Source organism: Rhineura floridana, chromosome 3 (assembly GCF_030035675.1).
Source record: "Rhineura floridana isolate rRhiFlo1 chromosome 3, rRhiFlo1.hap2, whole genome shotgun sequence".
Classification (NCBI taxonomy): Eukaryota; Metazoa; Chordata; class Lepidosauria; order Squamata; family Rhineuridae; genus Rhineura; species Rhineura floridana.
The window spans coordinates 203,466,791-203,491,543 of NC_084482.1; the positions used below are offsets into that span (position 1 = coordinate 203,466,791).

A 24,753-nucleotide genomic window follows, 5' to 3' on the forward strand; every position below is an offset into this window, starting at 1 on the left:
CTGGGACCCCTGCCTGACCCTTGGCTCCAGAGAGAGGCTGCAGTTAATCTTGCAGCCTCTTGCATCAGCTGCTGGCTGGGGCAGGAGGCATAAAAGCCCAGCTTGGGCAGTGGGTCTGCCGGCGGGGTCGCCACCAGGCAGCCCCTTAGGGAGTCCTGAGGGCAAGGGCGCTACCCCCCTTCTGTTACCTTTTTTTCCCTTTTTCTTTTTAATTTGCTTTCTTTTAAACCAATCTAGAGGAGATTGGTGGTGGGGAGGGCGTGTGGTGCATGTGTAGTTCCTGCACAGGTTGGGAGCCTGTGCAGTGAACTGAATGATAAGAGAAAGTCGCCAGATGCCTTCAGAGTGAGAGTCTGTAACTGGCAGAAGGTGGGGCCTCCCTGGGTGTGAGACAGGAGGGGGAGTAGATGGGCCCTGTGTGAAAAAGTTTGAATGGGTATGACTTCCCAATTCTCGCAGAGGCCTACTGGGATAATTGGCTCCAGCAGGTTTTGTTGGTGGGCTTTTGTTGGGTCCATATCAGGTGTTTAGGAGGAGTCTTAGTACAGAGGAACATGGGTGATGCCACCGCAATTTCAGTGATTACGGGCAGAGGGAAATATAGCCATGGGGATGTGGTGAATTACCATAGAAGACAAGGGCAAGGCTATCTGCGCCTTGTTCCTTGCTGCCACTCCTCTCATAGATGGGTTCCTTGTCGCTCATCTGCTGTGCCCACTGGCCTGTGTGTGTTGTTGTTTAATGCCAGGTCTTTACACAATAAGATCACTCTCATCCATGATTTGATCGTGGATGAAGGTGCTTATTTGGTGTGCATTACCAAGACCAGGGTGGATGAGCTTGGAGGAGTTAATCTGACCCAACTTTGCCCACCTGGATACTCGGTGCAACACCAGCACAGGCTGCAGGGACAGGGGGGAGGAGTTGCTGTGGTCTACAGAACTTCCATCTCTGCCACCAGGAAACCACTCTGTCTTGGAGCTGGCTGTAAGGGCCTGCACCTGGTGTCAGGCCAAGGAGGAAGTAAACTAGGGTTGCTGCTGGTGTATCGTCCACCCTGCTGCCTGACAGCTTCTCTGACCGAGCTGGCAGAGGCCGTCTTGGCTGTGGTGTTGGAGGAGCCCAGAACAATAGTGCTGGGTGATTTAAATGTCCATGCTGAGGCTGTCTCTAATATTCCAGCTCGGGACTTCATAATATATATATAGATGCATAATATCGATCCCTTGTTCCAGGTCTGCCTATAACCTGAAGATAACTGGGGGATGCAGGATTCCAACCAACCTTCGTTTGCTGTTGTGCAATGCCAGGTCTGTGGTACAGAAAACATCTTGCATCCATGATACAATCTTGGATGAATCTGCAGACCTGGCATGTATAACGGAGACCTGGTTGGACGAAGCCTCGGCACCTATTCTAGAGGCAATGTGCCCGCCAGGTTTCCGTTATGCACAGCAGCCGAGGGAAGGAAGGCGGGGAGAGGGAGTGGCTCTCATCTATCGGGAGTCTCTGGTCTTTGCCAGGTCTCCTCTCCATGGGACCGAGTTTGTTGACTGCATGTACTGGAGGCTGGGCCCGAAGGGCAGTTTAGGGATCCTGCTTGTGTACCGCCCGCCTCGCTGCACGGCAAAATCCCTGGCCGAGGTGCTAGAGGTGGTCTCGGGTGTACGTATGATGTCCCCAGAATTATTGGTGGTGGGTGACTTCAACGTGCACGCCGAGACCACTCTCAATGGAGCTCCTCGCGATTTCCTGGAAACCATGACTTCCTGGGAACTGCACCTTAGTAACACTGAGCCCACCCATGTAGCCGGTCATGCTCTCGACCTTGTATTTGTCCTGGGGGAGGAGAAAAGTGCTCTGAAGTTAGGGACTATTACTTCTACCACTGTGTCATGGTCAGATCACCATCTGGTAAACGTAGACTTCTCGATGCCACACACCCTCTGCAAAGGCACAGGACCTATTAGAATGGTCCGCACCAGGCGTCTGATGGATCCAGAAGGATTCCTGAATGCGCTAGGGGAATCGGAACCTGCTGAAGGTCACTCAGTCGAAACCCTGGTGATGGATTGGAATACAAAGATCACCAGGACATTAGACCGAGTGGCCCCGAAACATCCTCTCCCCCTGGAAAGATCCCAGACAGCACCGTGATACGCACCACGGTTGCGTGTTCTGAGGCAGGAGGTGAGACGACTAGAATGCCGGTGGCGTAAGTCCCGCTCCGAAGATGCCCGGACACAAGTTAGAGCAGCAGTAGCTGCCTATCATGTGGCAATAAAGGCAACAAAGAAAGATTACTTTGCTGCCTCTATTGCGTCAGCAGAGTGCTGTCCCAGGAGGTTGTTCCAAGTGGTCCGAAGCCTGGTCGGTCCAGTTGCTCAGGAACCCTTGGAATACTCAAAGGCCTCCTGTGACAATTTAGCAAAGCATTTTGCTGATAAAATCAAGCATCTAAGAAGCTCGATTTCGCATACCGTGAATGCAGATAGTGGACCAGAGTTGACCAGTCATAATGGGATCCAATGGGATCGGTTTCGGCCTCTTCCTTCCGAGGATGTGGACAAGGTGCTGTCAACTGTGAAACCTACCACCTGTCTCCTTGATCCATGCCCGTCATGGCTCTTAATGAGCTGTAAAGAGAAATTGGGCGAAGGGATCAAGACGGTGGTAAATGCATCCTTGAATGAGGGTGTATTGCCATTAGCCCTCAAGGAGGCAATTATAAAGCCCATCTTGAAAAAGCCCTCCTTGGATCCCCAAGATTTAAACAACTTCCGACCAATTTCAAATCTACCATTCTTGGGCAAGGTCATTGAGCGAGTGGTGGCCAATCAGCTGTCAGCGCACTTGGATGAAACGGATTATTTAGATCCATACCAATCGGGTTTCAGGACTGGACACGGAACTGAAACAGCCTTGGTCGCTCTGGTGGATGATATGAGGAGGGCATTAGATAGGGGAGAATTCACCTTTCTTGTCCTCCTGGATCTCTCGGCGGCTTTTGATACCGTCGACCACGGTATCTTGCTGGATCATCTGGAGGGATTAGGAATAGGAGGCACAGTATTAAACTGGTTCCGTTCCTTTCTCTCCGATAGACAACAGCAGGTGGCATTGGGAGAGGTGGTTTCAGACCCTTGGCCTCTCAATTGTGGTGTGCCACAGGGCTCTATCCTCTCTCCCATGCTATTTAACATTTATGTAAAACCGCTGGGAGCTATCATCAGGAGGTTTGGGCTGCAGTGCCACCAATATGCGGATGACACTCAGCTCTACCTCTCTTTTAAGTCCTCACTAGAGTCGGCTGTGGAAACCATGTCCAAGTGTCTGGAATCCGTGAGTGGATGGATGGGAAGAAACAGGCTAAAGCTGAATCCTGATAAAACTGAAGTACTGCTCGTGGGAGACAAGGGAAGGTTGGGAAACATCGACCTGATACTTAATGGGGTAAGATTACCACTGAAAGACCAGGTCCGCAGTCTTGGGGTGATCCTTGACTCCGGGCTGACTATGGAGGCCCAGGTTTCATCGGTGTGCCGAGCAGCTTGGGGTCAATTGCGTCTCATACGAAGGCTGCAACCCTACCTTCCTGTACATCAGCTCCCACTCGTAGTACACGCTCTGGTCACCTCTCGTTTAGATTACTGCAATGCGCTCTACGTGGGGTTACCCTTGAAAACAGGATTCAGCTTTAGCCTGTTTCTTCCCATCCATCCACTCACGGATTCCAGACAACCGATCCCATTGGATCACATTATGACTGGTCAACTCTGGTCCATTATCTGCATTCACGGTATGCGAAATCGAGCTTCTTAGATGCTCGATTTTATCAGCAAAGTGCTTTGCTAAACTGTCACAGGAGGCCTTTGAGAATTCCAAGGGTTCCCGAGCAACTGGACCGACCAGGCTTCGGACCACTTGGAATAACCTTCTGGGACAACACTCTGCCGACGCAATAGAGGCAGCAAAGTAATCTTTCTTTGTTGCCTTTATTGCCACATGATAGGCAGCTACTGCTGCTCTAACTTGTGTCCGGGCATCTTCGGAGCGGGACTTACGCCACCGGCATTCTAGTCGTCTCACCTCCTGCCTCAGAACACGCAACCGTGGTGTGTACCATGGTGCCGTCTGGGATCTTTCCAGGGGGAGAGGACGTTTCGGAGCCACTCGGTCTAATGTCCTGGTGATCTTTGTATTCCAATCCATCACCAGGGTTTCGACTGAGTGACCTTCAGCAGGTTCCGATTCCCCTAGCGCATTCAGGAATCCTTCTGGCTCCATCAGGCGCCTGGGGCAGACCATTTTAATAGGTCCTGTGCCTTTGCAGAGGGTGTGTGGCATCGAGAAGTCTACGTTTACCAGATGGTGATCTGACCATGACACAGTGGTAGAAGTAATAGTCCCTAACTTCAGAGCACTTTTCTCCTCCTCCAGGACAAATACAAGGTCGAGAGCATGACCGGCTACATGGGTGGGCTCAGTGTTACTAAGGTGCAGTTCCCAGGAAGTCATGGTTTCCAGGAAATCCCGAGGGGCCCCATTGAGAGTGGTCTCGGCATGCACGTTGAAGTCACCCACCACCAATAATTCTGGGGACATCATACGTACACCCGAGACCACCTCTAGCACCTCGGCCAGGGATTCTGCCGTGCAGCGAGGCAGGCGGTACACAAGCAGGATCCCTAAACTGCCCTTCGGGCCCAACCTCCAATACATGCAATCAACAAACTTGGTCCCAAGGAGAGGAGACCTGGCAAAAACCAAGGACTCCCGACAGATGACAGCCACTCCCTCTCCCCGCCTTCCTTCCCTCGGCTGCTGTGCATAACGGAAACCTGGCGGGCACATTGCCTCTAGAATAGGTGCCGAGGCTTCGTCCAACCAGGTCTCCGTTATACATGCCAGGTCTGCAGATTCATCCAAGATTGTATCATGGATGCAAGATGTTTTCTGTACCACAGACCTGGCATTGCACAACAGCAAACGAAGGTTGGTTGGAATCCTGCATCCCCCAGTTATCTTCAGGTTATAGGCAGACCTGGAACAGGGGATGGATATTACACATCGATCCCTTGTTCCTCTAGTCTGACATGGTCTGCCATCAGCACCACTCCATTGTCTGCCGCCCAACGTTTGTATACATTGGTCCCCATCCCTTTTTGTCACATCACCCCCGGATTTACATATGCCCCTATCCTTAAGCGCTGGAGAATTGGTTCTTAGTCAGTTTGGGCACTGTTGTGGATTTTTTTCTTGATAATTTATTATTGGATCGGTTTCTTCTGAAGATTGAGAGATTTTCTGTTGATTCTCTTTAGATGAGAATGCTTTTGAGTGAGATGACTGCTTCTGATCCCTGGCAGTTGTTTCAGGGCAAAAAGAAGAATTATTTGAAAACTTCTTACTTTCAAGGGCAAATAATAGTTGTTTTAGTCTGGTAATTATCTCTGACTGCTCAACTAGAGTAAAATCTTTGTAAGACTCAAGTAGAAAGAACTCTTCAGGTAAGATTTCATTTTTCTTGTCGTTAGGAACATTGTTGGAATGATGACCATGGCACTGTTTCAAGTTGTTACTGGCCCAACACATAGGGCACAGCACACCCTCGACTTTGTTTTTGCTCCAGATGGAGGGGAGGAGTGGTCTGGAGATGGGGGTGGTGGTGGATGTCACCCCATTGTCATGGTCAGATCACTTCCTGGTGAAGTTTAGACTTGTGGCTCTGATCCTTCCCTGCAGAGGTGGTGGACAGATTAAGATGGTCCGCCCCCAGAGCCTAATGGAATCCATTGGATTCCTGAATGGTCTGGGGGAGTTCCCAGTAGATAGACAGGTGACCCTGTTGAAGCCCTTGTCACACTGTGGAACAGCAAGGCACGTCAGGCTCTTGATACAGTTGCCCCCGAGCACCCACTCCGGCACTGTGGAGCCCGGCTTGCACCTTGGTACACCAGTGAGCTAAGTGCAATGAAACAGACTGGACGACGGCTAGAGCGCAAGTGGCGAAAGACATGCTGTGAGGCTGATCAGGCATGAATAAAGCAACATAACCATGCCTACTGTGTGGCAGTGAGGGCGGCAAAGAAGACCCACTTCTCTGCCTCCATCACATCCTCAAGTAGCCGTCCGGTGGAGCTTTTCTGTATTGTCAGGGGTCTGTTGACATCAAATCCAGGAAATGGATTTTTAGACCCTTTGGAGGCCCACTGTGAATTGTTTGCAAGGCACTTTGAGGGTAAAGTTGCTCGCCTCCGTAGCAGTTTTGATGCCCCATCTACTGTGGTCCTCAATGAGGTGTCCAGTGCAATGTCTCCTGCAACTTCTTAAGGTTTCAGTTGATGCGGCCAGATGACGTAGACAGGGTGCTTGTGATGATGTGGCCAGCAATGTGTCCTCTCAACCCTTGTCCTTCTTGGCTTATTAAAGCTTGCCGAGGGAGTCTGACCGAGTGGATCCAGGGTGTGGTCAATGCATCATTGTGGGAGGGAGTGGTTCCAGCTGTTTTGAAAGAGGCCGTGATCCGATCACTCCTGAAAAAGCCCACCCTGAACCAATTGGTTTGTGACAACTACCGACCGGTTGCAAATACCCCATTTTTAGGGAAGGTGATTGAGAAGGTTGTGGTGCAGCAATTGCAAGTACTCTTGGATGAAACAGATTATCTTGACCCATCCCAGTCTGGGTTCAGGCCTGGTTATGGGATTGAATCGACCTTGGTTGCCCTGATGGATGACCTTTATCAGGAGAAGGAGAGGGGGAGTGTGACCCTGTTATTCTTACTTGATCTCTCAGCGGCTTTTGATACCATTGATCATGGTATCTGGGCCAACTTGATGAGATGGGTATTGGAGGCACTGTTTTACAGTGGTTCTGATCCTATCTCCAGGGTCGCTCTCAGAGAATAGAATTGGGTGACTGTCTTTCAGCCCCCTGGTAGTTGTGCTGTGGGGTGCTGCAGGGTACCATCTTGCCCCCTATGCTGTTTAACATCTATATAAAGCCCTTGGGAGCAGTCATCAGGAGCTTTGGGGTGAGGTGTCAGCAGTACGCTGATGATATGCAGCTCTATTTCTCTGTAACATCTGAATCGGGAGAGGCCATGAAAGCCCTGGACCGCTGCCTGGACTCGGTGGTGGACTGGATGAGGACCAATAAACTAAGTCTGAATCCTAGCAAGACGGAGGCGCTGTGGGTTGATGGTTCCCAAGTTCGGATAATTGGTCAGTTGCCTGCTTTGGATGGGGTCGTACTCCCTCTGAAAGAACAGGTCCGTAGTCTGGGGGTGCTCCTGGATCCATCTTTGTCGCTAGAGGCCCAGGTGACCTCTGTGGCTAGGAGTGCCTTTTACCAGCTTCGGCTGGTAAGACAGCTGCAGCCTTTTCTGGACCAGGATAGCCTGGCCACTGTTGTCCATGCACTGGTAACCTCCAGGCTGGATTCCTGTAATGCACTCTATGTGGGGCTGCCCTTGAGGTTGGTCCGGAAGCTGCAGCTGGTGCAAAATGCGGTGGCGAGACTGCTCACTTGGGTAGGGTATCACCAACATATCACCCCACTGCTGAAAGAATTGCACTGGCTGCCCGTTTGCTACTGGGCCAAGTTCAAGGTTCTAGTTCTGGTGTACAAAGCCCTATACAGCTTGGGCCAGGATACCTGAAAGACCATCTTACCCCTTATATACCCAGTCGATCACTGCGCTCTGCAGGTGAGGGCCTCCTGCAGATACCACCTTATCAGGAGGTCCATTCTGCACAATATAGGAAATGGACCTTTAGTGTGGCGGCTGTGGTGTAGTGAAGCGGTGCGACCCAGAAGTTGCCCAGTTGCCTGGTTGTACCCAAGCTTAGAGATAGTCCAGTCGAAAGGTAGCCACGGAGACAGGTAGTTAAAGTTAAGAGTCTTTACTGACAATAGGTATTGTCAGACATGTATTGCTCTCCTTCGCTTCTCCTAACAAACCTCTTTCCTTCACAAAATACTTCCCCCACACTGTGCTTTCGGTTTCAAGGATTATATCTCTTTTCGCTGCCCTTGCCAACCACATCTGCTTCTAGACGGCCTTCGCAGTCTTTAACACAGTTTAACCCTTGAGTGTCATTTCTCTACTTCTGTCTTTCTGGAAAAACACCAGACAGTGAGACTCAGCAGCCTGCAGCGGCACCTACCCTGTGGAATTCCCTCCCCTTCAATATTAGGCAGGCTATCTTTTTGGCACCTTTTGAAGACTTTCCTCTTTCAACAAGCCTTTTAAGTTGAGACCTGTCCCAGTCTGCGTCTGTGTTAGAATTGCTTTTTAATATTTTTTTTAATGTTTTAACCCTTTTTTAAAAGATGTTTTTAATGTTGTTTTGTTTTAATATATTTAAAGGTCTGTTTTATGATGTTTTAAAGTATTTTTAGTGTCTCTGTTTGCCGCCCTGGGTTCCTGCTGGGAGGAAGGGTGGGATATAAATCAGATAATAAATATATAAAATAAGGCAGGTCACAATGTTACAATATTAAAATACAGTATTACAAACAGTTTGAAACCAAGCTGCAGTCACAACTAGAATGAGTCTTAATAGATAGATAGATAGATCTCAAGTGTCAAAAACCAAGGTAAAGAGGTGCACCTTCAGCACTGTATAGCGAAGGTGCCAGACATATCTCTGTGGGGAGGGAGTTCCACAACTTAGGGCCCACGACAGAGAATGCTCTCTCCTGGGCCACCCATACCCCCGGACATCTGAGGGCGGTGGAACTACTGAGAGGGCCTCCTCTGCTGATCTTAACACCCAGGAAGGTCTGTAGGGGAAAAAAGGTAGTCTTTCAAAGTTGGTGTTCCGAAGCCTTCCCGCCCAGTAATTTTGAAACCCTATTGAAATCAGACCGGCACCTACGATTCTGATATTTCATTGCCTGGTGGGAAAAAGTTTTTGTTTTGCCAAGCGTTTTTTGAAAGACAGAATTTGTCTTAAAATGACCAGCGATGGTCATTTGTTCTGCATTTTATGATTCTCATTTTATGATGTCTTAATCATTTGGCTGTTTATAAATGTTCTTATCAGTAAAATAAAATTGGGGAGAGCACAGATTGTTGTTGTACTACAACTTCCATCATCCCTGATCAAGCTGCTAGGGCTACTTGGGAGTTGTAGTTCAACAACCTGCTGAGGGCATCACAGTCGCAACCCCTGAAATAAATAATTGAATATTAATATGTCTTTTTCTTTCCTGCAGGAAGTGATACTGCTTATCTTTCAGAAATCTCCTCCCCGTTCCCGAGCCTCCCCTCCAGAGGACGTGTTTGAAGAACAGACCCACTGAGGCCTCTGAAAGGTGCCCTTAAAATATTTGCAGGGCCAGCGTATTAATATAAGTTGCACTCGGGGGACCCTAACCCTTTGGACAGTACTCCCAAGATAGCAGCAGTAGCATAGCTGTGAAGTTCGCAGTTCCTAAGTGCAAAGAGCAGACATGGAGAAAGGTTTAGAGGGCTCAGGTAAAGTCCCTCGCATTGTCCAGGTGATGTACTTCAAAGGGCTCCCAAGACAGGTGAATCAGCAGCCCGACATGGGGTTGCCCCAGCAGTGGGAAGCCCAGTGGCAAGAATTTCTAAATACGCTGCAACCGGGAAGGATTAATTCATTGCTGACAGAGCAGGTGCCCTGGGACGATGCAAGGGCATTTCTGTCTGCCTTCGAGCAAGTTGCTGAAGCCTGCCGGTGGCCCCGGGAAGAGTGGGTGGGCCGCCTCCTGCCAGCCCTGAGGGGTGGTGTGGAGCAGTTCTTTTGCCGGCTGGATCCCCGGGAAAGGGGGGACTACCTGAAGGTGAAGGCTGCCATCTTGCGGGCGGACACTTTCTGCAGGGAGTCGAAGCGCCAGCACTTCCGCCAGTGCAGCTACCAAGAGCTGGAAGGGCCGCGCCGGGTTTACAGCCAGCTCCAGGATCTCTGTCGTCAGTGGCTGAAGCCGGAGAAGCACACGAAGGAGCAGATTCTAGAGTTGATCATCCAGGAGCAGCTTCTGGCCATGTTGCCACCAGAAGTCCAGAACTGGGTGAAGGAGCGTGGGCCGGAGGACTGCATTGAGTTGGTGGCTCTGGCCGAGGACTTCCTGATGGGGCACCACACAGCCAGGACGTGGGACTGGCAGGTGAGAGATAGGTGCTGAATATTAAATGGGCTTCCTGGGTGTCTGTTGGGATAGGAGTCGGCAAGGGTTCAGAAGAAAATGGCCTGCTTTTTGCCTTGACCTAGTTACTATTTAGTTACTATTATTTAGATACTACGTACGTCTCAGGTTACGCGTCTTTCCAAGGTGGCTTACAGGTAACCTCAAAAACCACATTAAAAGAAAAAAGAAATAAACCAGTATCAACCAAGCAAGTCCTCAGGATCTTTCCTACAGCCAGTTGGTGGTAGATGGTCCTGTGGGAGAGGAGGAGCTGAAGCAGGCTCTGAACTCTTTTTCAGGGACAGGGATTTTCCAGAAAAAAATTCCAGTGCTTTAAACTTGTACTTGTTTGACTTATATTTCAGTAAGCAAAACTTTAAAAAGCTTCCAGTCTGAGGTAATATAAAGAATTGTAACTTTAGTTTTGATTTGACCTGTACGACCAATGGGGTGAATTAATAACGTGATATTTGTTTAGATTTATTATGTGTATTTTTATCATTTTTACCTCTCTTGTCTGCTAGGAATCAATAGAATGTATCTGAACTCTCTCAACGCATTTCCTAGGAATAATTGCCAGAAAAACATGGGGCCAACTAAGTTCTACTCTGAGCATGACTGATGTTGAGTACAAGCTATTACTGATAACTGAGATTTCCAGGCTTGCCTAATATTGTATTGGCATCCATTCTTTGTTAACTAATGAATTTTACTGAAACGATGTCTTTGTAGAGATGGAATATTTTCTACAGGAAAAATCAAGCAACTGGGGGGGGGAATCTTTCTCAGATCACTGGGTCTTTTGCCTGCGTTTCTCACTTTCTTTGGATCCTTACCACAGGGTAGTTGGTAGATGGTTCTGTCGGGAGGGATCTGCAGAAATGGGGTGGTGAATCTTCTCAGGGGCACAGGCCTAAGCAGGAGCAGTGGGTGATTGATCTGCACATCACACTGCCGTTACATAGAGGTGGGGAGTCTGCTGTGGCCCTCCAGACGTTGTTGGGACTCCCATCAGCCTCAGCCAGGTTGGCCAATTGTCAGGGAAGATGGGAGTTGTAGTCCAGCAACTTCTGCAGGGCCATAGGCTCCCCATCCCTACACAAAAGGGGCAGCTCCTCTGGAGGACTAAGAAAGTAGAATCAGTGAAGTCAGTTGGTTCTACTGATACTCTCCTCCTATATTAAGTGGTAGAAGAACAAGGCCTTGTCTACAAGATGTGGTTAGGCCTTACTGCTATCTGCCAACAATGTCCAATAATAATAATAGAAAAAGGTAAGCGGGGGACAGCTCTTGTATCCAATTCGAAAAGTTAAGACGGCATTCCCTTCTTGATGGAACACCAGGGTTGGGGGAACTCCCAGAGCAGATAGGGGGACGGGGAGAGAGGAGAGGGAGAGGAAGTTCCATTGTGCCAGTGGACGTTGCTTTTAGTTGGATGCATATAATGCTGCATTTTTATAGGAGTACTGACAATAACCTGCCAATTATGGGGGTTCCTCTTGAAGGAGGCATGCCCCCTTCTCTCTTGTGAGAGGGAACACCTCTTCTTAGATGCTGCTAGGCCTGGGATCACTGGGTGGAATTGCTGAGAAAACTGCCCAGGGGCTCAGGAACCTGGTAGGGCCTGCCATTAACACTGGTCCTGCCCATACCTTTAACATATTTTCTTGACTCTCATTCCCAGGCTGCCACATTTTTTAAAATGTTGTACACTACTCCACAATGTTGAGTGCAAAATTGGCAGTTAATGAATATTTGTTTATGAAATAAATGTGAATATATTACTTATTTTTTAAAATCATGATGTGTCATCAACACTGGCCTTACAAATACTTAAATGCAAATTCAGACCAGCTTAAAACAGTACAGGCAAAAATCTCAAAATTTTGGCACCTGCAAAAACATTTGTCTGTAGGCAGACTTACTCAGATATGCAAAGCTGACATGCATTGTAATATGTAATTTTTAAGTATTATTTGTATAGTTTTAACTGCTGATTTTATTTATGTCAGCTTCTTTTGAACTCCTGACTTTTATTGATAATTTTAACATCTATTTTATATTTTATGTTAACAACGTAGAGGCTTTTACAGTTAAGCAGTATACAAATTCTGTTAGATAAATAAATAAATAAGATATATACGGAATAGTGGTAGTAAACAGCACTTGACACAATCCAAGTTCAGATAATTAGCCAATTGCTAGCTTTGGATGGGTTTGTATTCCTCCTGAAGGAATAAGTTTGTAGTCTGGGGGTGCTCCTGGATCCATCTCTGTCATTAGAGGCCCAGGTGACCTTAGTGGCCAGGAGTGCCTTTTACCAGCTTCAGCTGGCGGTAAGACAGCTATAGCTGTTTCTGGACCAGGATAGCCTGACCACTGTCATCCATGTGCTGGTGACCTTCCGAGCCTGGACTGCTGCAATGTGCTCTGTGTGTTACTCCTCCTGAGATTGGTTCAGAAGCTGCAGCTAGGCTGAATGCGGTGGCTCGACTACTAACGGGGACAGAATATCATCCTATTAACATTGCTGGAAATGTTTTACTGTCGGGCTAAGTTCAAGGTGTTGGTACTGGTGTACAAAGCCCTATACAGCTTGGGACCAGGATACGTAAAATATTGTCTCAACCCTTATATACACAACTGATCACTGTGCTGTTCAAGAAAGGACCTCCTTGCACATACCATTTTATCAGGAGATCCCTTCCATGCGATGTGGGAACTGTCCCTTTAGCATGCCAACACTTACCCTTTTAATTCCCTCGTTGCGTATTGGACAGTCTCTGTTGTCTTTTCTAGACCTATTGAAGACTTTCCTTTTCCAACAAGCCTTTTAAGTAGAGATTTTTATCCCAGTCTTTATCCGCATTGGAATAGAAATCTTATTTAAATAAATTCTTATTATTAATTGCTTCAGGATGTTTCATGGGAAACAATTAATAAATTAAAGTAATAGTAATAAAGGTCTGCATTGAACCTACCCGTTCACTTCGTTCAATATCCAAGGCCCTCCTCCGGGTACCAACTCATCAGGATGCCCGGAGGATTGTTATTAGATCTAGGGCCTTTTCTGTGGTGGCCCCCGAACTGTGGAACAGCCTACCTGTGGAGATACACCTGGCGCCTTCGGTACTTTCTTTTAGGCGCCAGGTTAAGACCTGGCTATACTCCCAGGCATTTTAATGTTCAATGTGTTTCATTTAATTTTTTTTTCGTTTAACTTGTTGCTGATTTTATTGTAATTTTATTGTAATATTGTATTTTAATCTTGTTTTGTTCACCGCCCAGAGAGCTACTCGCTATGGGCGGTTTAAAAATGAAATAAATGAAATAAATGAAAAATGAATGAATAGCCTCAAGAGAACAGGACAACTTTAGTCTGGTGCCAAAAAGATAATGTTGTTTATTACAATTTATAGGCCACCCAAAAACAAGGTTCTCAGGGTGGTTTACAGGAGTAATAAATCTGTATATCACATCAATATATGGGCCCTTGCACAAATATTTCAAGACATTTTGAGAAAGGTGTTAATATTTAGTAAAGAAAAGTTACTGTTGTCCAAAATAGCCTGGGGGAAGGGATATCAGCTGTAGCAGTTAACATTTGTCTTCGTTCATTATTAAGCTTTGGTGCATTAATCTAAAATCTGCTGATTTAAAACTTGCAGTCCTGGTTAACTGACCTTGGGTTGAATTTAAGGCTCATACTTAAAAGTGGGCCTTTTGAAATCATTGGGGCTTAAGTTAGTCATTTGCCCCACTGATGTCAGTGGGTGTACTCTAAGCATGATCAAGTCTGGCTCCAACCCTTTGTGCCTGCATCCTAACATGCAGCTGCATACATAGAAATAAAAAGCATTTGCAGTTTTGACCAGAAGGAAATGCAAGTTGGAGAGGACCACAACAGGGCCAATTTTCATAACCTTCAGCCTTCCAACAATATGTCTTTATTGCTGTTTTCAGGTGCCAGCCACAAGCTCCCTGGAGGCAGAGGGAGCTCTGTTGGACCCTGCTCAGAGACAGCTCTACGTGGGGGTCAGTCGGAAGGGTGATAAGGACCTTGGCGTGATGGGTAAGAAGTTATGGGATTCTCTTACTTTCTGGCAATGTGGTATGAAATTATTATTAAGAGTATCATTCTGTAAGACAGGTGTGGGGAACCTGTTGCCTTCTCAGATGTTCTTGGACTCCAGTTCCCATCAGCCCTGTTCCTTCTACTCATTGCAGGCTGAATATCTGCAGCAAGGAGCTTGCAGTACCCCATAGGCTTCCCACTGCAGATGTTCCATACCCAATGTGTGTGGGTGTGAGGGGGCAGTCAATAGGGACACAGCAGGGGGAGTGCTCTTGCTCTTCCCCTCTCATTGTGTGAAGGCAATAGTACCTGAAAAGTGTGAATGAATGCTTTAAGTCAGGCAGGATTTCTAGAAAAGTTTAGGTCCCAGACTATGGTCTGAAGGCACATGAGGCCAGCTCCCTGCTGAAGCTAAGCAGGGTCAGGTCTGGCCAGTGCCTGGATGGGAGACCGCCTGGGAACCACATGTAAGCCGCCTTGGGTTTCTGTGATGAAAGGAAAGGCGGGGTATAAATGGAATAAATAAATAAATAAAATAAAAGTTTACAACAACCAGGTGGCAGGAGGAAAATGTGGGTTGATCTGCAGATATTAGCATCTGCCTTGCAAGCAGAAGGTCCCTTGTTCAGTCCCTGGCATCTCCAGATAGAGGTGGAAGAGACCTGTCTGAAACCCTGTAGAGCCACTGCCGGTCAATGTAGCCACTACTGAGGTAGATGGACCAAAGGTCTGACTCGGCAGAAGGCAGCTTCCTGTGTGATCATTGTGGGGGATCATTATGTTAGATTGTAGGGCATCAGTGAGAATGCTGGACAAACCACTGGCCTTCCTCCAGTATAATATACCAGTTGCTTGGAATCACAAGTGAAGAGAGTGCTGTTTCACTCAAGTCCCGCGGGAGACCTGCTTCACCTCCTGCATGTGGGCTTCCCATCGGTGTCTGCTTGGCCACGGTGAGGACAGGGTGCTGGACTAAATGGGTCTTTGGTCTGATCCAACGGCTGGACCTTTCTCAGGGTTCTTATGTTTTTGAAATCACTCTCCCCCCCCCTTTGTTTTGCAGCCAGTGAACTGGTGTCTACAAGGAATTCTGCTGCCATGCTTCCTCCTGAGGGACAGGAAATGGTTGGCGTTGGACTAACTGAGGTATGTGAAGATATGATAATGGTTTCGTGAAGCAGAGGTGGAGTCTAATTTGTGGCAGAGCTCATCTGTGGTGCTCAGGCAAATCTGAGAGAAAGGGGTTTGGCCTTTTCTCTTGGAGGCACTTGAGTTATGGAATTCCCTCCCTAGGGAAGTTCGTCTGGTGCTTACATTGTTGTCTTTTAAGGAACCAGATTGAAAACACTTCTATTTTTCTCAGGCATTTAAAAATGAAATTACTTTTTCAATCTGATAGAGAAGGAAGCCCTATTTTGTAACTGAGTCTTTACCTCTGCTGTCTGAAGTGGTTTTGGAAGTAAATTTGGAAAGGTTGTTATCTGTGTGTTTGATTCCTGGTGGTGAGGATATATTTAAATATAAATACAAGAGCTCTGCTGTCCTATGGTCCCTAGGAAGGCGTTCCAGGGGCCAAAGGATAGAGCAGGTGTCCCTCTCCAGGGAGGGGAGTCCTGACCTTGCAGGTCTCCTCCTGACCACCTCACTGATATTGCAGCAGGGACATTGGTAGAGGAGAAAAGGGGCAGATCAGGGGAAGGCATGGAGGTGAAGAATCCATAGCCTTCCCAGTCCCCCACCCCAAACCAGGGAGGAAACTACATCAGCTCTGGAGCTGGTATAGTGAATTTTCTTCTTCTTGGGAACAATGGGGAGGAAATTAGTAAAATTAAAACCCTGGGAGAGAATGGAGGAAGATGAACGCAATCCTCTGCCCTCACCGCCGCCCTGCTGGTCAGAGTCTGGTGGGGCATTAGATGTGGCTGTTTGTCCCGGCTCTTCCTCCCCCACCTCTGCCTTTAGGATTTCAGATTTAATTTTAAAAAGAATTATCAAAAAAAGCCAACATAGGCTGTGTACATACCACACATTTATAGCACATGGTTCCCCCAAAGGATCTTGGGCAGTGTAGTTCACCCCCTGGCAGAGCTACAGTTCCCAGCACCCTTAAGAAACTACTGTTCCCGGGATTCTTTGGAGGAAGGCATGTGGTTTAAATAGTCTGTCTGCAGCCACGCTGCCTCTTGCGCAGTCCACTTTTGCTCCGGCTGTACCTTGATGGTGGGCTTCGACCTGCTAGTTTAGAGACTGATGCTCTAGCCCAGAGATGGGGGAACTGGATTTCTCCCTACCCCTCTGGGGTAACAGTCGGGCAAGGCTGCTTGCTTGTAAATCACTTGATCTGTCAGCAACTATTTCTTCAGGTGACTATTCCACCCTACAAGATAGCACTTTGAAAGGGGACAATCAGCTGGTTGTTGGGTCTTGGAGAGCCCCTTGCAAAGTGCTGCGCGAGACAGCAGATTGGCAGTGCCTGCAATTCCACTTTTTCCTGAGCCGTGTTTTTAACCAGCCCCGCAGGAGGGTGTGGCTTAGCCAAAATGGCCTTGTGAGCCAAATGGAGTGGTCTGGGTGAGCCTAATTAGGCTTGGAGGTTCCCCACCCCTGCTCTGCTCTGTGTTTATGTCCCTTAAGACCCATTTTGAGGCCAGGGGTTGCTTTCTTGTTTCAGGAGCCTGAGGATGTGAAGGATGTGAAACCTCTACACTGGGAAATCATGCGGGAGACTGGCGGTAGCAGCAGTACTTCAGGTAAGCCTCTTCCCTTGGGGGGGGGGAGTCAGGGTTCTGTTCATTGGGCTTCATGCCTTTGCAAATTAATCAAAGCTCTGTTCTCAGATTAAAAAGCATGCACTTACATCCCCATGAGTTCAAAGAGGCTGAAAGCAAGGGAGAACTCTGCTGCCAGGGTCTGCTGCCAGGTTGTCCCTACAGAAAAGGACATAAGGCAGGGATGGGGAACCCTTTTCAGCCCGAGGGCCACATTCCCTTACGAGAAACCTTGGAGGGGCCGCATAGCCTGTTACAGGCATAGGGATGATGGGTGTGATCTTTACCCTTGTACCATAGGCTATATTCTAGCCGTGCAAAAACCAGAGGTTTACACACACACACACACACACACACACACACACCCCTCTCTCTCCATCCAGGTAAGCAAGAGGCATGGTCACAATTCAAGCTTATGTTCCAGCCAGGCACAAGGAAGAGGATGCTGAGCAGGCCAATGAGGGGTATGGCTTGGGGAAGCGTCCTACAAGTTGGCGAGAGGGGTCTGGAGGGTCACATATGGCCTATGGGCCTGTGGTCTCCCACCCCTGACAAAGAGCTGCCCTGCTGTATTAAACCATCTAAGTCCATCTAATTCAGAACTTTGTTTCCATTAGTGGCCAATTGGATGCCTCTCTGTCCCTGGATATAGTCTGAAAGTACACAATGCCACCACCTTGCTGAAAGTCAGCAGGTCTGGTCTGGTCAATACCTTGATGGGAGACCACCTGGGAACTACTTCTATGCCGCCTTGTTTTTCTTGATGAAAGAAAGACGGGATATAAATGTAAGAAAATAAATAAGCATACAAGCAGGGGGCAGAAAGAGAGAACTTGCTTCTGCTGTCCCCCCTCCTTCCCAGCTTGGGTACACAGAGATTCTTTTTTGTGCTGGGTGCTTTTTCTCTTGATACTGAATATACCACAAGCTCATCCCCATCATGTCCCAGAAAGGTCGAGGGGCACAGTCTTGGCGCAGTCTTTTTAATCTGCTTCTTGAATTCTCAAGTGCCAAAAATCATTAGGCAGCAATCCTTGAGTACAGATGAGCCAGGAAAGTCCAAGCTCTCCTGATTCGTTGTCTTTTTGCTCTCTCCCTATCCAAGAAGGACTTGTCATTTCCACACCTGAGATGATCTCCCAGCCTGAACATCAGGAAGCTCATGTCCAGAGAACTGAGCACAGGGAGTCGGTTCCAGATAACCTGTTAGGTAAGTGTGATAGAATTACAGAGTTGGAAGTCCAGCTAATCCATAACAACAGTGTTCATCAGCTGGGGCTGATGGGAGTTGTAGTCTAGCAATATCTGGAGGCCACAGATTTCCACCACTGCTTTAGAAATCATTCAGTAAGAGTAGGTGAATTAATTTGCGGGCTGCAAATAAGGGTGATTGGTGGTTCTTTTCCTCCTAGGACACTTTTGCATACCAGCTTTTGTTGTACTTTCAGAGGAGACCATGTGTATATTTTCTCAATAACTCTAAGTCCATCAAGTCTATATAACTGTAATAGAATTCTGCATGCATTTTTTATCCCTCCCTCCAATTTTACTGAATGCTCTGTAATTCGGTTTTACAATTTATGATTGTTTACAGAGTTTACACAATACTTGCATACCTGTTACTACAATAAAAGCAAATAATTTATATGGATATATATAATTTCCTGAAATGTGTTAATGTGTTAAACATAAAAAACAGTGCCTGCCATTCTAAAAAATGGTTTGACCATTATCTCTTCTTTTATAAAACGTTAACGGTATCATTATTACAATATTCCAGATTCTTTCAAACTGTTCTGAAATTAGAAACGCTGTGTTTTTTTAAAAAAAAATCCAAAGCTCTTTGGCTGTGTTTATTTTTGCAGCAAATAATAGATTTAAAATCACTTCCAGGTCCTCCTCTAACACTATACCTGTTAAATAATTGAGTAATAATGTTTTAGGATTATTTGGTAATCAGTACCCAGTCACTTCTGCAATAAAATTGCAGATTGTAATCCAGTATACTTGTATAGTTGAGCAACTCCAAAATATATGCATGAAATTTTGATAATCCTCCGTGCGTTTTAATCTTGTTGATTTTCTTTCTTTGCCGCTTCTAATTCAAATCCTCATTTAAGAATATAATTTTGAGGAGCTTTTTTTGTTCTGAGTCAGCATGATTAATTTTAGCATAAATGTGCCAAATGCAACACTTCCTCTCTTTTTATATATAGCATTAAATCCTATTGTGTCAATCATTGGTAACTGTTAAAATCTTCCTTTCTGCACCATTTAACACAAACCTTTCTGATCCGATTACTCGAAATTGACACTACATAGAGTGGATTCCCTTTTTCCACTTGCTGAAGTGGTTTGTATGATTGCTGTTGTGATTATTGCATCGTCCTTTCCCAATATCATGTAGTGTTGATTTTTTAATTAATAGTTTTTTAAAACAAAATTCAAAAAGAAACACACAAAACCACACAAATACAGTTAATACATAATAAAATGCAATAAATCAAAATGATGTGCTCTGTGCTAACATGTGAGGGGGGGGATAGCTGGTGGTCCAGACCAACCTGGTGCTCAGACATTCAAGCAAATACATGGACTCCTTAAACAGATCTGTTTGGTTGAAGGTCTGAGTACTGGTTTGGTGATAGGAGATGGGACAACTTCCCATCTTTCTTGTGTTTACGGAAAGTCACTTCATATGCTACCAGTTGAATCATGTCCTTTGTCCGCTGTACAATTGAGGGGGTGGACTTCTCCTTCCAGTGCTTTAGCCACCATGAGTGCCCCTGGAAGCCAGTTGAATTGTCCCTCTGTCAGGTTCATTGACATCTGTAAGAAGAATCTGTTGGATCAGGCCAATGGTCCATCTAGTCCAGTATCCTGTTCTTACAGTGGCCAACCAGAAGCCTGTGGGAAATAAAAAAGGGCACTTTTCTTCCCACTGTACAAATTGGGGTATTGATTGAGAGAGCAACAGCTTGCCATGGGCTACCTAATAAGTCCATTTCTGAGATCTAACTCCAATTCCCTGTTCACCAAACTGAACTCCTGTACTGGCTCTCATACTGGAAGCAACTCCTTGTGTATTTTCTCACCCTCACCGCAGGTGGTAGACTTCTGAGCGAGATCAAAACTGAGAATTCCCAGGAGGAAGATATAGAGACCGAAGACAGCTTTGAGGCATTCCCAAGAGATTACCCAGAAGCTGATTCCATGAGTCTCGAGGCTTCTGAGTTTAGTCCTGAAGGAAACCCAGGTGAGGGTCAGGGAAAGCGCACTCGAAGACGGAGGAAATGTGTGAAAAGGAAAGGCAGATATTATCCACCGGAGAAAAAGCACAGTTGTTCTCAATGTGGGCACAAGACCTATTACTTATCTGATATGCTTAGACACATAAACACGCACTTGAGAAAAGGGCCGTACAAGTGCCTTCAATGTGGGAAAACCTACAAAGAGAAATCATCATTGGAGTCTCACCAGAGAATCCACACACCCTCAGATGACTCCAGCAGCAACAAAAGGTATGGGACAAGAACTTCAAATGTTCAAATGCGACAACAGCACACGTGCCCCACGTGTGGACTAAGCAAAGCTACCCAAGAGAGCCTCGCTGAGCATATGAAAGTCCACACAGAAGAGAAACCTTACGACTGCCCAGAGTGTGGCAAAACCTTCCGGTGGAAGTCGAATCTTTCTAGACACCGGGGGCTCCACACATACCGAAAAAAGTTTTCAGCGCATTCTGGAGCGCGCGCAGGTAGGCCTTTTGCTTTGATACAAGGCCGTCTGTGTTGTGTTTTCAGTGTAGCTTCATCTCAGAACTGTTCTTGGCCCACAAATCTGCTGCTGCTTGTGCTCTGCATTTCATTACATTACATCTTTCATTTCATTTCATTCATCGGGGCGGGAAAGCTTCGTAAGGAGTTGCATTATCTCAGGGAATCTGTCGGGGGACACATGGCAGCAGTGGGTGGGGTCATCCCTTTTTCTGCCACGCGCTTCTTTTCTCACTCACTCCTTGCCCAGGGGGCTGCTGAGGAGGAGCAGATTGCTCTGGCTAGAGATAAAAACTGTTCGCTTGCAAATTGCTTTTGAAACTGAGCTTGAGTGCTGTAGATTGCTCGCTCCTGTTACGCAGAGAATTGGAGTACTAGGGGTACCAACCAATGAAAGATCTTCTAGTCAAGGGGTGGGAAACATCCGGCCTGTGGGGCAGTCTTGGCTCTCCAAGGGTTCAAATTTGACTCGCGAGGCCATTTTCCTCAAACCACGCCCACCTTCCCCACACCTGATGGCATATGTGATGTTGGGAGTAGGGCAGGTAGAGACGCTGCTGCCAGTGCACATTTGGGAGCCTTAAAGTCCCCCTGATGGTGCATTGACAAAGGAAAGCAGGCTTAGGTTCTCCGACCCATCACAAGTCCATGGGCAGAGTGCTGAATCAGCTGCAGATGGTGCTTTGAAGTCCTGGCACCCAGTCATCTGATGTTGTGATGTCAGGTGATTGACAGGTAGGCAGTACTGCCCACTTGTCAAATTTGACCCATGGAGCCAAAAAACTTCCTCACTCCTCTTGAGTCAGTCATTTGGCTTTCTGTGTGCTGTGCTTCCTGTTCATCATACAGATTTCCATTTTTGTCACATAGTGTGTCGTCTTTTCTTTGTTTTCATATCTTCTAGTGGGGAAGAGGTCATCTCTCTCTCTTTTCTGCAGGTGCTGATGGGCCAAGTACTACTGAAAACAATTCTCTGCTGCTGCAGCTGACCAAATCAGGGTCCACCGATGCTGCTTCGCTGAGCCCCGAGATCTATAGAGCAAGCCCCGCTTCGAATCTACGTCCAAGGAAACCTCAAGGGCAGGGTGTGTCTCCTTCTCTGTATAGGACAAAGACTGTGAGGGTGGTGCTGACTAAACTTGCAAACCTTCGCAAAGGGAGAAAACACACCTGCCCTGAATGCGGGCACAGCTCTGAAAGATTATCAGAGGTCATTAGTCACATGAGAGTCCACACAGGAGAGAGACCCTATCAGTGCACTGACTGTGGGAAAACCTTCCGGTGGAGATCGAACCTTAATCAACACCGCAAAAGAAATGCATGTCAACAAAATAGGATTGTTACAGACGCCTCTCTTGAACACAGTCAGATAACACGTGGGTATAATAAACTGGTAGATACCTAATTCTTGCAGCTCCTCTCTTCTCCCCCCTCCCTTTCCCTTACATTTTATCTGCCATAAACAACAATAATAATAGTCAAGTTTCACATCAAAGCAGGCAGAACCATAAGTATTCTTACCAACATTGTTGGACGTGTTCTTCTCTATCCTGACTTTGTATGCTTTCTTGCAAAATATCTGTTGTGTGGGGAGATGTCCCATATAGTCTATATCAGAGCAGGAAACCTGGGAAACCTATTGTTCTTCCACATCTTGTTAGACTCCAACCCCCACCAGCCCTGGCCAGCAATATCTGGAGGGCTACAGATTCCCAATCTATAGGGAATAACCCCCCCCCTTTTTTTAAGGTCATATTCCTAGTCTTTGTGGACTGGAAGATAAGCCAGAAAAAATTGTGAATATTGGCTAAGGGAATTGTAGATTGGAGGTAGTTTGAGCAGGATATCCAATATCCTTGGGGCTTCTCTCTTCCTCTGATAAGAATGTAAGAAGAGCCTGCTCGATCTGGCCAGTGGCCTGTCTAGTCCAGCACCCTGTTCTCACATTGGCCAACTAGATGCCTACGGGAAGCCCACAAGCAGGACCTAAGCACAATAGCACTCTCCCCTCCTGTGATTTCCAGCAGCTGGTGTTCAGAAGCATACCGTCTTTGACAATGGAGATAGAACATAGCCATCATGGCATGGCTAGTAGCCATTGATAAGCCTTTCCCTCCATGAATTTGTCTAGTCCTCTTTTACAGCCATCCAAGTTGGTGGCCATCAAATTCCATATGGAGCAAATTCCATAATTTAACTATGCACTGTGTGAAGAAGTACTTCCTTTTGTCTGTCCTGGATATTCCAGTATTCAGTTTCATTGGATGTCCCTGAGTTTTTCTACACTGTGCATAATATATATCCTTCTATCACGTTACATAGGAAGCTGCCTACTGAGTCAGACCATTGGTCCATCTAGCTCAATATTGTCTACAACGACTGGCAGTGGCTCTCCAGGGTTTCAGGCAGGCGTCTCTCCCAGCCCTATCTGGAGATATCAGGGGTTGAAATTGGGACCTTCTGCATGCAAAGCAGATGCTCTACCCACTGAGCTATGGCCCCTCCCCAAATGTTACCTCTTACTCTCCTTGTCTCTAAACTAAAAATCCCCAAATGTTGTGTTTTCTTGTTGAGGAGTTGCTCCATCCCCTTGATGTCATATATTGGAGATATCGTATATCAAATTTGTATACTCTCTCAGCAGGTGATGAGGATTCTCAGCCCGAGATCAAAACAGAAGACCTGTTTGAGACATCTCCGGAAGCTGTTTTGATGAGTCATGAGTCCACTTCGAGTGAACATCAGGGAGAGTCCAGTCCATCTGGGAGTGCTGCTATGGCGAGATCAGCGAAGTATCAAAAAAAGGAGCACTTCTGCTCAGAATGCGGATACCGGGGTAGGGCCTTATCAGACTTGATTAACCATACAAGAATCCATACTGGAGAAAAGCCCTATGAATGCCATGAATGTGGGAAAGCCTTTGCATGGAAATCAAACTTGAAGTCACACATGAAGAAACACCACGTCTCCTCCCGTCAAAAGACACCCATTCCTGATGCCTCTGTTTCTGACACCCCTTTTGTTCCTTCAGTCTCTGTTGCAGAATGTGACGTCACTCTTAGCGGTAAGTACGCTTGCATTATGATCTATTGGATATTTCATCATTTATTTTCTCTTCCCAATGACTGGCTTGGCATTCAGTATGCATGGCTAAGAAGAGCCTGATGGATCAGGCCAGTGGCCCATCTAGTCCAGCGTCCTGTTCCTTCACTGGCCAACCAGATGTCTGTGGGAAGCCCGCAAGCAGGACCTGAGCGCAAGAGCACTCTCCTTTCCCGCAGTATTCGGAAGCATAGTGCCTCCGACTGTGGAGGCACAGCATAGCTATCGTGGCTAGTAGCCTTTGATAACCTTATCCCCCGTGGATCTATCTAATGCTCTTTTAAAGCCGTTGCAAGTTGGTGGCTATCACTGCCTCCTCTGGGAGCAAGTTCTGTAGCTTAAGCATGCGCTAAGTGAAGTACTTTCTTATCTACCCTGAATCTTCCAGCATTCAGCTTCATTGGATGTCCACACGTTCTAGTGTTATGAGAGGGAGAAAAACTTTTTTCTGCTCACTTTCTCCTTGCCATGCATAATTTTATGCACTTCAATAATATCGCCTCTTACTTGCCTTTTCTGTAAACTAAAAAGCCTCAAATGCTGCAACCTTTCCTCATGGATTATCTTGGTTGCCCTTTTTTGAACCTTTTCCAGCTCTACAAGATCCTTTTTGAGGGGAGGCGACCATAACTGTACACAGTATGCCAAATGTGGTTGCACCATAGATTTGTACAATGGCATTATATTGGCAGTCTTACGTTCTGTACCTATCCTAATGATCCCTAGCATGGAATTTGCCTTTTTCACATCTGTTGCACGCTGGGTCGACATCTTTATCAGGCTTATCCACTACGACCCCAAGCTCTCATTCCTGATTAGTCATTGCTAGTTCAGATCTATTGCTTTTGCTACTAGTGCCTTTTACCAGCTT

At 46.8% G+C, this 24,753-nt stretch overlaps 1 protein-coding gene and 1 non-coding gene across 7 annotated transcripts in view; both read left to right on the forward strand.

Annotated features, from left to right (window-relative positions):
* LOC133381192 (zinc finger protein 287-like) overlaps positions 1-24,753 on the forward strand; it is a 46,262-nt gene that overhangs the window by 7,462 nt on the left and 14,047 nt on the right. For 3 of the 6 annotated variants that reach the window (XM_061619894.1, XM_061619893.1, XM_061619896.1), the window contains 8 exons: positions 9,226-10,140; positions 14,125-14,233; positions 15,300-15,382; positions 16,908-16,986; positions 18,110-18,214; positions 20,111-20,761; positions 21,719-22,156; positions 23,422-23,844. In XM_061619894.1, the coding sequence (XP_061475878.1) occupies positions 9,463-10,140; positions 14,125-14,233; positions 15,300-15,382; positions 16,908-16,986; positions 18,110-18,214; positions 20,111-20,761; positions 21,719-22,156; positions 23,422-23,844 (2,566 nt within the window). In that variant the 5' untranslated portion in view covers positions 9,226-9,462. Of the gene's footprint in view, positions 1-3,323; positions 3,454-9,225; positions 10,141-14,124; positions 14,234-15,299; positions 15,383-16,907; positions 16,987-18,109; positions 18,215-20,110; positions 20,762-21,718; positions 22,157-23,421; positions 23,845-24,753 lie in introns of those variants that run through there. The other 3 variants (XM_061619895.1, XM_061619899.1, XM_061619897.1) reach the window with 3 other exon arrangements.
* Positions 11,279-11,410, forward strand: LOC133382661 (small Cajal body-specific RNA 15). The gene has a single exon (XR_009762045.1). It is a non-coding gene; the product is annotated as a small Cajal body-specific RNA 15 (non-coding RNA).